The sequence below is a fragment of the Symphalangus syndactylus genome, chromosome 1, assembly GCF_028878055.3.
Source record: "Symphalangus syndactylus isolate Jambi chromosome 1, NHGRI_mSymSyn1-v2.1_pri, whole genome shotgun sequence".
In the NCBI taxonomy this organism is placed as follows: domain Eukaryota; kingdom Metazoa; phylum Chordata; class Mammalia; order Primates; family Hylobatidae; genus Symphalangus; species Symphalangus syndactylus.
The window spans coordinates 94,454,608-94,469,877 of NC_072423.2; the positions used below are offsets into that span (position 1 = coordinate 94,454,608).

Here is a 15,270-nt window from a genome sequence, read left to right on the forward strand (position 1 = left end):
AGGCGTAAAGAGATGACACCTATCTAAGGTGTTTTTAGAATAAATGAGAGCGCGCTAGTGGAACAGTTGCCCAGTGCCCAGTGCTTACAAGTGCTCCATAAAATAGTGGCAGACACTTGAACACCTGCTGTGTGCTGGCTGGGAGCTGGACGCTAGGTGGCCTCCGCTAGCCCTCCCGATTGGTCTGGAAGGCTGGCACAAGTTTCTCAGCAGAGGAAATGGCCTTAGAATCAGCACTGGTCGGTGCTCGCCGCCGCCAGGCCTGGAATTCCCGCTGGTGCGCTTCCCGCCGCGGACGGCTCCCGGCCGGCCCCGCCTCCCAGCATGGCCCCGCCTCCCAGCATAGCCCCGCCCCCAGGCGGAGCCGGCGCCGGGAGCGGTAGCGGGAGAGCGGCAGCGGGACCCCAGCGCGGGCGGCGGCGGCTGGGCGGGAGCCCCAGAGGTACTGGCGGGAGCAGGGGACGGGAGGCACTGCTGTCGGGCCCGACAGGGGAGAGGTGACCTAGCCGTGGGCCCGGGTGATGTGTATGGGAGTGGGGTCCTCGCCACGTTCGCCGCCAGCACCCTCCCAACTTCCCTCCGGGCTCCAGCTCAGTCCCGAGTCAGTATGTCCAGCCCCCTGTCTCTGACCAGCCGTTCCTACTTTTTCTCTGTGTGACGGCTTAGCCTGGCCAGCCAGCCGGTGAGTGGAGGCGGCGGCTCCTGACTCCTGGTGGCGGCGCTGTGACCCCCTCCCCCTCAACACTGCAAGTGTGTGCGGGGCTCCCCCTTATTCTGAGGCGCCTCTTAGGCGGCCTCCACCCCAGTCCCTGGCCTGGCCTGGGAGGAAACATCTGTCGCGCCCCCTGGCAGCCGAAATGGGGTCATGACCTCCAGATGTGCTGGGAAGTGGCCAGCTCCTCCTCCTGGGGCAGCCAGGCCTTCCGGATCTGTGGGGGCGGGGCCGGCCCTTTCCCCCCACCCCTAGTGACACAGGCCCAGAGGAATGTCCTGGCCTCAATGGGCCCTGTGTGAAGCTTCAGGGTGGGGGGCAGAGCCCAAGAACACCCCTCAAGGCAGCGCCAGAGCCTGGCACTGGGCCACAGCAAGAGGCAGCGCACAGGCTGGGTGCACACATGCACAGATCTCACTTCCAAGCGTGTAGAGCTCAGCCCACACCGAGCAGGGCTTGCACAGACCCCCTCCCTCATGCCCTCCTACTCCTTCACACACTATAGCCCATGCCCGAGCGCTGGATGTGCCCAGAGCTTGGCTCACGGAGCCAGGGGCTACACCCGTCACACACACAGATCGCTAGTGACACTCACCTCACTCTTCTCAGTCTCTCAGCAGCCTTGGGAGGGGACATAAATAGTTAAACTCTTTTTTTTTTTTTTTTTTTGAGACAGTCTCGCTCTGTCCTGCAGGCTGGAGTGCAGTGGTGCAATCTCGGCTCACTGCAACCTCTGCCTCCCAGGTTTAAGTGATTCTCCTGCCTCAGCCTCCTGAGTAGCTGGGACTACAGGTGCGCACCACCACACCCGGCTAATTTTTATATTTTTAGTAGAGACAGGCTTTCACCATGTTGGCTAGGCTGGTCTTGAACTCCTGACCTCAGGTGATCCCCCCGCCTTGGCCTCCCAAAGTGCTGGGATTACAGGCCTGAGCCACCGCACCCAGCCAGTTAACCCCATTTTAGAGATGAGAAAACAGAGGCTCAAGGTCAGCATGGGAGTTTATTCAGGAGAAATCAAGGTAGAAGTCACCTGGGCTGGGGAGCCGACCCTTGCTTGGTTCTGGAAGCCCCAGACGAGGGGTGTGTGGAGCCCCTCCTCTATCCCCCTCCGGCCCAGCCCGCATGATGTCGCTGGATGCTGCATGAAGACCCACCATTAGATGCCTGTACCCCCAGTGGAGGTTCCCCAGCTCCCTGTCCTCACTGCCTACTCCATCCAGGGCTTGCCTGGGCGTGGCTTCCCTCAAGTTCTCACACCACCATTTGCACCTGCCTCTGGCGTCACATTTCCGCACTTAGCACGTCCCTGGGGCTTTGGGTGTCTCAATCTTGCATCCTGTGAGACCTTGAACCTCAGCCCAACACCCACCCCCGCAACACCTAAGCACACAGACAGCAGTGGGCAGGTGCAGCCCTGCTTAGGGCCTGGAGATGGACAGACCCAGGCTCACATCCTAGCTCTGACACGGAATTGCTTCAGGCAAGAGCGTCTCCTCTGGACCTCATCTGACCATCTGTCACATGGGGTTCAGACCTCCCTGTCTGCATCAGTAAGACCAGGTAGGCAGAGGTCCCTATGGGTCCCTGTCATTGTGACTCCTCTTGCCCCCAAGCGTGGGCACAGTAGCCTGCAAGAAGGTGAGCTGGCCTGTCCTTCAGGCCAGGGTGACTGGGGTCCCATGACAGCTGCTGTGACCCCAGCACCTTCCTCAGGATGTGGGGGCCTGGCAGAGGGCTGGGCCCACAGTTGGGGCTACTTCCTGTGCTGAAGGAAGTCCTCTTGCCATTCCTGCTGCCCTGCCGCTGCCCTCCTGGGAACCCATGTGTCCTTATGGTATTGAGGCCTTGAGGTCCAGGGCACTGAGATCAGACCTCTCTGGGTGATCAGCTCTCCAGGGACCCTGAAGGAAGTGGGAGGGACAGGGAGGAAGGTCTCTGGGGACAGGACGTCCTCCCTTTGTTAAGTGGGCAGGACCCAGCCACCAGTGGCCCCTGGGTTTCCCGTCCCAGCCAATACAAGTCATCTGTCCAGTTGGGCTAGGTCCTGGTGGGACCCTTACTCTGGGCCCAGGCCAAAGCTAAGGTGGGTGGGTGGCAATTGGGGGACCCTGGCAGCCCCAGGGCTGCCCAGGCTCCAGGACCCTCAGGACCAAGACCCAACAGCCCAGCCTCTAGCCCTGCCCAGCAAAGCTGGGGAGGGGGCTGGAAACCTCAGCCCTAGGCAGACAAGGAAGTGGCCTGGAAAGCGGAAGCAGCTTTGATGGTCTCGGATGGGGCCGGAAGCCAACACGGGTGGTGGAGGACCAGGCTGGGGGCCTGGGTTCCTGTTTTCTGCCCAGGCCCCTCTGAGCAGCCCCCTCCTCCTTCAGGGCAGGAACTGCTGCCGCAACCTCAGGCTGGGCACCAAACACCCGTGCCTGCCAATGCGGCCCAGCCCCCGGAGAGTCAGGCCCACAGAACATGCCCATGTGGGCCGGCGGTGTGGGGAGCCCTCGGCGGGGCATGGCCCCTGCATCCACGGATGACCTCTTTGCCCGCAAGCTGCGCCAGCCAGCAAGGCCCCCGCTGACACCGCACACCTTTGAGCCGAGGCCAGTCCGGGGCCCGCTCCTGCGCAGCGGCAGCGATGCAGGCGAGGCCAGGCCCCCTACGCCAGCCAGCCCCCGTGCCCGTGCCCACAGCCACGAAGAGGCCAGCCGCCCTGCAGCCACTTCCACCCGGCTCTTCACTGACCCGCTGGCATTGCTGGGGCTGCCAGCAGAGGAACCAGAGCCTGCCTTCCCGCCAGTGCTTGAGCCTCGATGGTTTGCCCACTATGACGTGCAAAGCCTGCTCTTTGATTGGGCTCCGAGGTCTCAGGGGACGGGGAGCCACTCAGAGGCCAGCTCTGGGACCCTGGCTTCAGCCGAGGACCAGGCTGCCAGCTCGGACCTGCTGCATGGGGCACCTGGCTTTGTGTGTGAGCTCGGGGGTGAGGGTGAGCTAGGCCTGGGTGGACCAGCATCCCCACCTGTGCCCCCTGCACTGCCCAACGCGGCCGTGTCCATCCTGGAGGAGCCACAGAACCGAACCTCGGCCTACAGCCTGGAGCACGCAGACCTGGGTGCTGGCTACTACCGCAAGTACTTCTATGGCAAAGGTGAGGAAAGGCAGTTCCAGGGAGGGGAGGAGGGGGGCTGAAGAAGAGGTCCCTGTCACCTGCAGTGCACACAGTAGGGCTCATGAACTGTCCATTTCCTGTAAAGTCCCTGGCCCTGGGAGGCCTCAAGAGCTGAGCTGGGGTCCTCCTGGACCCACTTTCAACCACCTTCTTAAGGCTAATCCCTGGCCCCTCACCCCAGCCAGGGCTGGTCCCTCTGCCTCCATACTGGTTCATCCTCCATCTGGTTCAAACTGCCAGGTTGGGGAGAGATTCCCTATGGGCTTTTCCGTGGGGTGAAAACTCAGGCCTCAAATCCCTGCATCCGTGAACCCTGTTCTCACCAGCACTGCGGAGAGAGGACTCCAGGACAGACGGGAGAATGAGGGCGTGGTGGGCGGGGCCAAGGCAGGATTTAGGCCTGGGAGCCGGCCGCGTGGGTCTAGGTCTAGGTCTGGGTCCACCTCTGGGTCAGGGTTGAGATCAAGATATTGAGCTTGGGGCTACAGAGGGGCGGGACTTAGTCTAGGGTCAGCATTTGGTGGTGAGATGAAGCCTAGGGCGGGGCTTAGTGATGCGCGTGGTCGAGCGGGGGCGGGGCTGCCAGAGGGCGGGACCAATCGTTTTCTTCGGCGCGGTCCCCCAGAACACCAGAACTTCTTCGGGATGGACGAGTCGCTGGGCCCGGTGGCAGTGAGCCTGCGGCGGGAGGAGAAGGAAGGCAACGGAGGGGGCACCCTGCACAGCTACCGCGTCATCGTGCGGACCACGCAGGTAGGCCGGGATCGCGGGATCAGGACGTGGGTTGCCTCCCCGACACCCTGTATGCATCCTGAGTGCCCTTACACCCCTTCCTCAGCTCCGGACCCTCCGTGGCACCATCTCGGAGGACGCGCTGCCGCCAGGGCCCCCACGGGGTCTGTCCCCAAGGAAACTTCTGGAGCACGTGGCGCCGCAGCTGAGCCCCAGCTGCCTGCGCCTGGGTTCAGCTTCACCCAAGGTACCACGGACGCTGCTCACACTGGATGAGCAAGTGGTGAGTGGCGGGCCGCGGAGCCCCCAGCCATACAGCTGGCCCCAGTCTGAACCCAGCCTGCCCAGCTCCCAAACCCCTAGCCTTGACCCTGATCCTGGGTTGGGTGGTGACCCCAGGAGAGCTGGCTTTTCAGAGAGAAGGCATCAGAGGTCATCTGGAGCCTTGCGTCTCAAAGTGAGCTCTGTAGACCAGCAGTAGCCACATCATGTAGAAATGCAGATTCTGGGGCCCCACCCCAGACCATCTGAATCCGAGTCTGCACTTTATTTATTTTGAGATGGAGTCTCGCTTTGTCACCCAGGCTGGAGTGCAGTGGTGCAATCTCAGCTCACTGCAACCTCTGCCTTCTGGGTTCAAGCGATTCTCCTGCCTCAGCCTCCTGAGTAGCTGGGATTACAGGTGCGTGCCACCATGCCCAGCTAATTTTTGTATTTCTGGTAGAGACGGGGTTTTACCATGTTGGCCACGCTGGTTTCGAACTCCTGACCTTGTGATCTGCCCACCTCGGCCTCCCAAAGTGCTGGGATTGCAGGCATGAGCCACTGCACTCGGCCCAGAGTCTGCATTTTAAAAAGATCTTTGCATCCCTGGACGCCCTGGTCTGACTCACCCCACTGGTCCTGCAGTTCCCGCACAATTCCTGGCCAATTTCCCCCACAGCCCCTGCTGGGTTTCCTCTAAGGTGGTGCTCACAGCTTCCTGGAGGCTTCTTCCATCCCCCACTCCATGCTGAAAGCTGCCCATTGGCTGAGTCTCCTCCTCTGTATCATTCAACCCATCAGTCATTCAACAAACATTTCTTAGACCTTCTTGGTGCCAGGCCTCAGACTGGATGCTGGGGACAGGTCTAGACCAGGTGCTTCACTTGAGTAGCTCACAGCTGGGTGGGAGAAAGAGACCCACAGAGAACTGCTGAAATACAGGAGCAGTATAACACTGAAAGGGGAATGCTGAGGGCTCCCTGGGCCACAAGGGTAGTGATGAGAGCCCTTCCTTGGCCAGGGTTTTCCAGCATGGAGAACACAAAAAGGGCTCAAGCCCAGATAAGCAGGTGTTTTCCGGTCAAAAGGAATAACTTGTGCAAAGGCTTGGAGAACGAGAGCATGGCACATTAGGCAGTCAGTTCAGCGTGGCTGGGGTTGGGATTCTGGGGAGGGGCTGGGGAGAAGCTTGCATTTGTTCCCGTGGGCACTGGGGAGCCATGGAGGGATACAGTGCAGATCTGAGAGGGGCAGCTCTCTGGCTGCAGCATGGGCACTAGACTGTATGGGGCAGGGATGCCAGGCTGAAGCCTGTTGCAGTTGACCAGGCTAGACACAGTGGCAGCGATAGTGGAGGTGAAGAGGAGGTGACAGTCCAGGAGGGACTGGGTAGTCATGTGGCTGACTGGAAGGGGTGAAGCGCTAGGATTCCCCAGCTTCTTGGCACCCAGAAATGGTGCCTTTAAGGAGGAGGAGCAGGGTGGGGGAGTCACAGCAAGGTGAGACATTAGGCAGCTGGAGAAAAAGGCCTGGGGTTTGGTAGGCTGGTCTGAATGGGAGGCAGAGATGGGGGTGTCATCCTTGCTGCAGCCAGGGAGGGGGAGGAGCATGGGTGGAGAAGAGGCCCAGGTAGAAGAGGGCGGGCTCCCTGGGGCCCTAGGCAAGGTGAGTTTCCAGCTATCCCCAGTGCCACCTGTGGCTGAGACGGTGCCAAGATGAGGCCACATCTGGGGGCCATATGGGGAGTGGGGGGGTGCAAGGGGTTGGGAGGAATGAAATCGAAGTGGGGACTGTGAGTGCAGACAAGTTTAGTTGTGGAAAAAGGAAGTGACCACTGGAGGGGAGCCTGTGCTGTTTGGAGGAGTTCAGAGCACCTTGAGCTGGGCACGGTTATCTAGTTATCTGCAGAGGGAAGAGCCGGGAATAGAGGGCGCAGAAACGGGAGCATGGTGGAGAGGTGATGCCTGGTTCAAGGCCTGCAGGGGCTGGGGTGCCTTGGATTCAGGGGTGGAGAGGACAGTCCAGCCTTGAGATAAGGAGGATGATAATGTGTATGTTTATTGGAAGGGTCCTTTCTGTGAATCACCTTCTCTACTGCCACATGGGAACCAGCCTCCTCCCATCCCTTCCTACCTGTGCCCTCCCAAGCACGAGGAGCACAACAGACTGTACTCACCTGACATGCAAGGACACAAGTGGCTCAGAGAGGGCTGGTGCTCAGCCCCCAGGCCAGCGTCCCATCCATTCCCTAAGAGTTGGTGGGGTGGGGCTGCAGGGGACTGAGACATATGCCTTCTGTCTCCCACCCACAGCTGAGCTTCCAGCGCAAGGTGGGCATCCTGTACTGCCGGGCGGGCCAGGGCTCGGAGGAGGAGATGTACAACAACCAGGAGGCGGGACCGGCCTTCATGCAGTTTCTCACCTTGTTGGGCGACGTGGTGCGGCTCAAAGGCTTTGAGAGTTACCGGGCCCAGCTAGACACCAAAAGTGAGGCCCAGGGGCAGGAGGGGTGGGAGCAGATCTGTGCTGAAGGGGTGAGCACGAATTGCCTTGTCACTCCTTTGTCCATACAATCCTGGGGCTGGGGACTGGAGAGGTCTTTGGGTGAGCTAAGGATCTGCGTCAGGGCTATGAGGGCCAAGCTATGGGCTGAAAAGAGGGGCTGGGACTGTCCCTCAAGGCCCAAGTACCCTACTGCCTGAGCTGGGGCTAAAGTGGTTTGGGGGCACTACCCCTCCACCAAACACATTCCAGCAGCTCAGCCTCATGGAAGAGAGGTGCCCCTGCCTCCCTGGTGGAAGGGGCCCCAGGACCCCGGGAGATGTTGTACTGAGCACCCCCTGCCTGCCTTTCACTTTCCCAGCATGCCACACATGCTTGGGCCTGGACAAGGTCCTCCTAGGACACCTGACCCTGGCCTCCCTCTGAGACCACTTCTCATTTCTGTCTTCATTCTATTTCAACTCCCATCCTGACCCCTCTTCACTCTGGCGTGGGGCTGGAGCCTGTGGAGGGAGGGGAGGAGGGGCACCCAGAGCTGAGGCCCTTGGATCTCACTGGCTGGGCATTGGTTGGTGGCATGACTGGTTGTCCACCTGCTGTTTGGGGCACAGAGGCTCCTGTGTGCAGACAGGAATGGCAAGTTCAAGCCACTCAGACTCCCCTTGTTTTCTCCTTCTGTGTCCCTAACACCCTGGCCACAGCGGATTCCACAGGCACACACTCCCTCTACACCACGTACCAGGACCACGAGATCATGTTCCACGTGTCCACAATGCTGCCTTACACCCCTAATAACCAGCAGCAGGTGTGAGGGGGACCAGCGTGGGGGTGGGGCTTCCGGGAACCATGGAGGGCCCTGCATGGTCCATGACATTTGGGCTTTGGCCGGAGCTCTGTTGGCCCCAATAATCCGCCCCTCTAGTAGCCCTTTCCCAAGGACAAACACCCTAGGTCTTCACCAGGGGCAGTGGGGGAGCCATTGGTGCCTTGGCTTTCTCCTGCCTGAATGAGGAGGGGTTTGGGGCACAGAAGGCCTCATCACGAGCCCCTACTATCCAAACCCTAGCTCCTGCGGAAGCGCCACATTGGCAACGACATTGTGACCATCGTGTTCCAGGAGCCTGGCAGCAAACCCTTCTGCCCCACCACCATCCGCTCGCACTTCCAGCACGTGTTCCTAGTGGTGCGGGCACATGCACCCTGCACGCCACACACCTCCTACAGGTGGGCACCGGAGTGGTCACAGGTCTCCCGTGGGCATGGAGTCCTGCCGCCCCTCACTACCACCTCCCTCCCCGCAGGGTGGCCGTGAGCCGCACCCAGGACACCCCGGCCTTCGGGCCAGCTCTGCCTGCTGGCGGAGGCCCCTTCGCAGCCAACACCGACTTCCGGGCCTTCCTGCTGGCCAAGGCGCTGAATGGCGAGCAGGCGGCCGGCCACGCGCGCCAGTTCCACGCTATGGCCACGCGCACCCGCCAGCAGTACCTGCAAGACCTGGCCACCAACGAGGTGACCACTACGTCACTGGACTCGGCTTCACGCTTCGGCCTGCCCTCCCTGGGTGGGAGGCGCCGGGCGGCCCCTCGAGGCCCGGGCGCCGAGCTGCAGGCAGCGGGCTCACTGGTGTGGGGAGTGCGCGCGGCGCCCGGGGCGCGGGTCGCCGCCGGGGCTCAGGCGAGCGGCCCCGAAGGCGCCGAGGTGCCCTGCCTGCTGGGCATCTCGGCCGAGGCTCTGGTGCTGGTGGCGCCGCGCGACGGCCGCGTAGTGTTCAATTGCGCCTGTCGCGACGTGCTGGCCTGGACCTTCTCCGAGCAGCAGCTGGACCTGTACCACGGCCGCGGGGAGGCGATCACGCTGCGCTTCGATGGGTCCCCCGGCCAAGCCGTGGGCGAGGTGGTGGCGCGCCTGCAGGTGAGCCTGAGCGGGAAACTGGCGCCCCTGCGCGCGGCGGGGCGGAGCCTGCTTTGGACCCCTCCCTCCCGCCGCCTTTGTCCCCGACTCCTGCGGAAGGGAAAGTCGAGGAGGGCAGAGCCAGACCCGGGGCTTGGCAAGGCCGGAACTGGTGCCCTCGGGTAAGCGACTTCTGGGCTTCATCCCTCGGGCGGTGGCACACTCGGCCCTCGGGGGCTGTGGAACGTTCCGTGTGGCCTGGTACGCAGTCCAGGGGGCGGGCGCTGGGGCGGCCCCACCTCCCGGCAGCCCCGCCCACTCGTCCTGCCCGGCCCGCAGCTGGTGAGCCGTGGCTGCGAGACCCGCGAGCTGGCGCTGCCCCGCGACGGTCAAGGCCGCCTGGGCTTCGAGGTGGACGCCGAGGGCTTCGTCACGCACGTGGAGCGCTTCACGTTCGCCGAGACGGCGGGGCTGCGGCCCGGGGCGCGTCTGCTGCGCGTGTGCGGCCAGACGCTGCCCAGCCTCCGGCCCGAGGCCGCTGTCCAGCTGCTGCGCTCGGCGCCCAAGGTCTGCGTCACCGTCCTGCCCCCCGACGAGAGCGGCCGGCCTCGCAGGTCAGGGTGCCGGGGACGCGGGGAGGTGGGAGGGCCGGCAGTTGGCCACCACGCAGTCTGCGCCTCCCGGGTCGCCATCAGCAGTTTCAGGAACCCAGTGTGGATACCTTTCCTTCTGGAAAGAATCCCCCGTCTCTTAGCCCGTCTGAGCCTGTCTCTCCCTGTCTCTGTCTCTGTCTCTCCTTCCTTCCTTCCTCTTTCTCTCTCTTTTTTTTTGAGGCGAAGTTTCGCTCTTGTTGCCCAGGCTAGAGTGCAATGGCGTGATCTCGGTTTACTGCAACCTCCGCCTCCCGGGTTTCAAGCAGTTCTCCTGCCTCAGCCTCCCTTGTAGCTGGGATTACAGGCATGCACCACCACGGCCGGCTAATTTTTTGTAGTTTTAGTAGAGATGGGGTTTCACCATGTTGGCCAGGCTGGTCTCGAACTCCTGACCTCAGGTGATCCACCTGCCTCGCCCTCCCAAAGTTCTGGGATTACAGGCATGAGTCACCGCGCCCTGAACCTGTTTCTTCATACGTAGAATGGGACCAGTTAAGGGCGTTGCTCCCACTGCTTAAAAGATCAAATAGCAGCCCCCACTATCTTTTTTTTTTTTTTTTAAGTATTGACACCTGCCCTCCCACCACACACACTACACACTATTGATAACTTCCTGTGCCAAGCTAGGGGTAGGCAAACATTTTCTGTAAATGGCCAAATAATAAATATTTTGGGCTTTCTGGACCATCTGGTCTCTGCCGTAGGTACTCTGTCGTAGGTAAATGAATAAATAAATGTGCCTGTGTCTCGCTAAAACTTTACAGACACTGAAATTTGGATTTCATGAGATTTTCACTTATCATGAAATAATCTTTTTATTTTTCCACTAGTTAAAAATGTAGACTCCGAACCGGGCGCGGTGGCTCATGCTGGTAATCCCAGCACTTTGGGAGGCTGAGGTGGGTGGCTCACCTGAGGTCAGGAGTTCGAGACCAGCCTGGCCAACATGCTGAAACCTGTCTCTAGTAAAAATACAAAATTTAGCCGGCTGTGATGGCAGGCACCTGTAATCCCAGCTACTTGGGAGGCTGAGACAGGATAATAACTTGAACCCAGGAGGCGGAGCAGGTTGCCATGAGCTGTGTATCACGCCATTGCACTCCAGCCTGGGCAATAAGAGCAAAATTCCATCTCAAAAAAAAAAAGTAAAATCCATGCTTAGCTCACAGTACAGAAACTGGCACATCTGCTTTAGAAAAGAAAAGGAAAAGGCACAGGCTGGATTTGGCTACAGATAGTAGTTTTGGGATTTAAGCAATTTACACGGGTTATTTAAACCCTCACAGCACACTATGAGAGGTTCGTACTATTAACCCCATTTCACAGATGCAGAAACTTATGTTCAGGGTGATTTGCTTGGTGATATACAGGGGCAGCACTGGAATTTGAACCATGGTTTGGAAAAATGGCCATTAACCAGGCAGACATTTTTCACTGTTGTCAGGAAGCTGGGGAGCTCTCCTGCTCCTGGAAGTGAGCCTGGCAGGGGCTGGGGGTGGGGCTGGTGATGCAGGACGCTGGGGACTGGGGAAGTCCTGCCTGACCCTTCCCCCACCCACAGGAGTTTTTCAGAGCTGTACACGCTGTCGCTGCAGGAGCCCAGCCGGCGGGGGGCCCCAGAGCCTGTGCAGGATGAGGTCCAGGGGGTGACCCTGCTGCCCACCACAAAGCAGCTGCTGCACCTGTGCCTGCAAGATGGTGGCAGTCCTCCAGGGCCTGGGGATCTGGCCGAGGAGAGGACTGAGTTCCTGCACAGCCAGAACTCGCTATCACCACGCAGGTGCACACTCTTGGCCTTCCCTCTCCTCCAGGCCTCTGGGAAAGCCGCTTCCCTTTCTGAGCCACCCCTGCTCTCCCCAGCTCCCTGTCGGATGAGGCCCCAGTCCTGCCCAACACCACCCCGGACCTCCTCCTGGCCACCACAGCCAAGCCATCAGTACCCAGTGCTGACAGTGAGACACCCCTGACCCAGGTGAGCAGAAACCAGGCTCTGGAGCCCAATGGCACAGTGGTGACAGTGGGCATCACTGAATCTGTATCCACTTCTGTGGCACAGGACAGGCCAGGCAGTCCCAGTGGCTCTGAGGACAAGGGCAACCCGGCCCCGGAGCTGAGGGCCTCCTTTCTGCCACGTACCTTGTCTCTGCGGAACTCCATCAGCAGGAGTGAGTCTGGACCCAGGAGAGCAGGGGAGGGGTCGGGGGGTGCTCCTGGGCTTCCCCAGCTCAGCCTGCTCCTTGTGCCTACAGTCATGTCGGAGGCGGGCAGTGGGACCCTGGAGGACGAGTGGCAGGCCATCTCGGAGATTGCCTCCACTTGCAACACCATTCTGGAGTCGCTGTCCCGAGAGGGTGAGGCCACCAGGGTGCTGCGGTAAGCCTGAGCAGTGCTCTTGCCCCCTTTCTGACCTGCCCACCTGATCCCTTTGTCCCCACAGGACAGCCCATCCCAGAGAGCGGAGACCCTAAGGGAACTCCAAAGTCTGATGCTGAGTAAGCTCCCCAACTCCCCACAGCCGCTTTACCTGCCCACATGACCCGCCCCCTTCGTGCCTGTCCGCTGGGGTGGAGCTCTGTCCTGGGCTCTGCTGCCACATATGCCTAGAAGACCAGCGGGGCCCCTCTCATTAGGTGGGGCTGGGAGTCAGCTGGTGCACTGCCCCCTGCCTTGGTCCTGCTGAGTCTTGACCCCTATGTCTTCAGGCCAGAGCCTGGGAACCTCTCAGAGAAGGTCTCTCACTTGGAGTCCATGCTCAGGAAGCTGCAGGAGGACCTGCAGAAGGTGAGGGGTGGGCTGGGCTTGGGGGGGGAGTCACAGCGCTGCCCCAGGAAAGGGGCTGGCGGCTCTGACTCCTGTCTCCCTGGCACCCCAGGAGAAGGCAGACAGGGCGGCCCTGGAGGAGGAGGTGCGGAGCCTGAGACACAACAACCGGCGGCTGCAGGCGGAGTCTGAGAGTGCAGCTACACGCCTGCTCCTGGCCTCCAAGCAGCTGGGCTCACCCACCGCCGACCTGGCCTGAGCCGTCTGGAACCACCTGGGCCCCTGAGGGCACCGTGGTCACACTGGGCCCTCCTCAGGAACTCTCCCTGCGCAGAGGCGCGTCTTAGCACTGCCCCCCTCCCTAGCCCCTTATTTGGTGGCGGAAGTGGCCTCCACCCCTTCCCTGTTTGTAAATATTCTGTGGAGAAAAGCGGACTTCAGGGAGTAAAAAAGCCACTGCCGTCTGTGTCTGAACATGTGTCCAAGACAGGGCAGGGCAAGGGGTTTTGCCTCCAGAGACCCCAGCCAAATTCCTCGGACCAGTCAGGTCAGGCCCTGGGAACACTGGCTCAGAGATGGGCTGGCACTCACTGAGGGGGTCCCTGAGGCCAGGCCACTGCTTGGCTTCTCTCCCATAACGTTTATTCGGTTCTGCAGGGAAGCAGGTGGCCACACCCCACACCTACCCTGGCCATGCATCACAAGGCCCTGCGCCTCAGTGCAGGCCTCACTTTTCTCTCTGAAGCCACTGAGCCCCCAGGCCTTGTCCTCTCTCTACCCACCTGGCCACTTCTTGCAGGGCCCAATGCCAGAGGCGGTGGCATCTCCGCCTCAGTTGACTGGGGCTGTTTCTATGTCCTGGAGGAAATGAGCCCTTGACCCACTTCTCTCCTCACCAGTCTATGGTCCTCTCTGTTCCTCATGAGGCCAGGCCTTTCCCCGAAGTGGCATCATCAAGTCCAAACTTGGGACTTTGTCTAAATCCTTTGTTTTCTGGACCTGAGGCCCAGACAGGACAGACTTGCCCAGCATCTCATACCTATTCCAGTCCCTTCCCTAGGCTGGGTGAAGCTCCATGGTGAGACCTAGGCCCTGGGTCTGTTAACTTAGGTGCTGGCAAGATGAGCTAGGCTCGGAGAAACAGAGCATCTGAGGATCAGGAAGGCTTCACGGAGGAGGTAATATGAGGGCTGAGTTTTGAAGGTTGGGTAGGAGTTCACCAGGCAGAGACGTCAGAGGTATCCTGGTAGGACCAGTCTGGCTGAGGCGTGCTGGACTAGAGCCAAGGCACACATAGGAACCCAGGGTCAAAGAAGCCGGATCAGAAAGGGTTGTGAAGGTGCACTAGGGATCCTGAGTTAGCAGTTCCCAAGACTGCCAGTTTTTCCTGGTTGTGGACTAGTGTGGAAGGCTCTGGTCAGTGAGGGTGTGTCTGCAGAAAACTTGGATCTGGTCATGTGGTTGATGTTTGAAGGGAGATTGATGGGGTGAGATCTAGATGTCAGAGCTCTTTGGCTGCAGGGAGGCGGCTGTAGCCGCAGTCCAGTGGGAGGTCTAGTGGTGACTTAAACTCAGTGATAGCGGTGACAGTGGGGAGAAGTGGGCAGATTTTCCAGGACCTTGTGGAAAGACTGGACGCAAGTTACTAAGGGAAGAGGCGGCATCTGCGGTAGTGGCCAGGTTTCTGGCTGGAGCCCTTGAAAGGTGGCAGGGCCAGGGCTGACAGGGAAAAGGAGAGGCAGGCTGGGGATGGCTGAGGTCATTTGGAACAGGGTGAGTTTGAGAGGCTCGAGGACGTCAGAGTGGAGATGTCCAGGGGCTGGCGCGCAGGGGAGAGAGATCTGGGTTGGATACGAGGACTTGGAGCTGCTGAGCCATGAGCATGATGGGGTCATTCACGAATGAGAGAAGAACCAAGAGAGGTCTTCCGTGGGTCACGGGAGGTCGCGGGACCGAGAAAGCCAAGACGAGGGAGGCGCAGCCTGGGCTGCAGGGCCTTGGCTCCCTGGTTTCCCTCTGGGCCTCGGGTCGCGGACCTCCGGTCGGGGTCCCTGCGCAGCGCAGCCGTCGGCTTCCTCAGCGTTAGGAGCCTTCTCACCCCGCCCGCTTCCTCCCCGGCCCCGCCTCCCAGGCGCTCCCCGGCAGCTTCGCCTGGGTCCTGACCGGGCCACCGCGAGCCCGGGCTCCGCCCCTCGCGTGGGAGTTCCGCCGAGGCCCGCCCTCGCTCCAAGCCCCGCCCCTGGCCGTCCCCCGGAGCCAGAGCCCCGAGGAAAGCTCCACTTCCTCGACGGAGTCGGCCTGCTGTCTCGCAGGCGCCGCCCATCGGAGCCTGCACCCAGGGCCTTTTGTGTTCCTGGGAGACTCGCTGAATTTGGGGACGCCTCCCGCTGACGATAACTCCTTTTCTCCAGCTATTGTCCTCCCGCGACCGTGCGAAACCCAAAGGAAGACGCCTTCGGCCTGGGCTGGGATTTCCCCCAGACGCGGGACCCGGCCTCCGGTTGCTGAGTGCTCCTTGTGCGCCTGCGCACTCGAGAAGGGGGCCTACGCCGGCCAGCGCTTTTTGCTGCTGCGCTTGCGCTGGGGCAAAGCGG

The 15,270-nt window shown here is 60.8% G+C and overlaps 1 protein-coding gene across 4 annotated transcripts; it reads left to right on the forward strand.

Annotated features, from left to right (window-relative positions):
• Positions 1-336: 336 nt before the first annotated feature.
• SIPA1 (signal-induced proliferation-associated 1) lies at positions 337-13,144 on the forward strand. Of its 4 annotated transcripts, none has more exons than XM_063642931.1 (17): positions 337-442; positions 3,085-3,854; positions 4,501-4,628; positions 4,714-4,890; positions 7,184-7,358; positions 8,075-8,178; positions 8,440-8,597; positions 8,675-8,882; positions 9,189-9,284; positions 9,603-9,877; positions 11,478-11,696; positions 11,777-11,888; positions 11,973-12,081; positions 12,166-12,267; positions 12,354-12,408; positions 12,619-12,697; positions 12,789-13,144. In XM_063642931.1, exons 2-17 carry the CDS (start codon positions 3,176-3,178, stop codon positions 12,933-12,935), a joined length of 2,823 nt encoding a protein of 940 aa, XP_063499001.1. In that variant the 5' UTR covers positions 337-442; positions 3,085-3,175; the 3' UTR covers positions 12,936-13,144. The 4 variants fall into 4 exon arrangements, with proteins under 4 accessions (XP_063499001.1, XP_055112874.1, XP_063499002.1 ...); XM_063642932.1 differs by lacking the exon at positions 337-442 and adding an exon at positions 453-2,275; XM_055256899.2 differs by having other exon boundaries at positions 8,675-9,284.
• The last annotated feature ends 2,126 nt before the right edge of the window (positions 13,145-15,270 follow it).

Coding starts and splice junctions, on each gene's coding strand:
- SIPA1 (XM_055256899.2), top strand. CDS start 3,176: ATGCCCATGTGGGCCGGCGGTGTGGGGAGCCCTCGGCGGGGCATGGCC. Junction 8,179..8,439: donor CCCCTAATAACCAGCAGCAG/GTGTGAGGGGGA, acceptor TCCAAACCCTAG/CTCCTGCGGAAGCGCCACAT. Junction 9,285..9,602: donor AGGTGGTGGCGCGCCTGCAG/GTGAGCCTGAGC, acceptor CCCGGCCCGCAG/CTGGTGAGCCGTGGCTGCGA.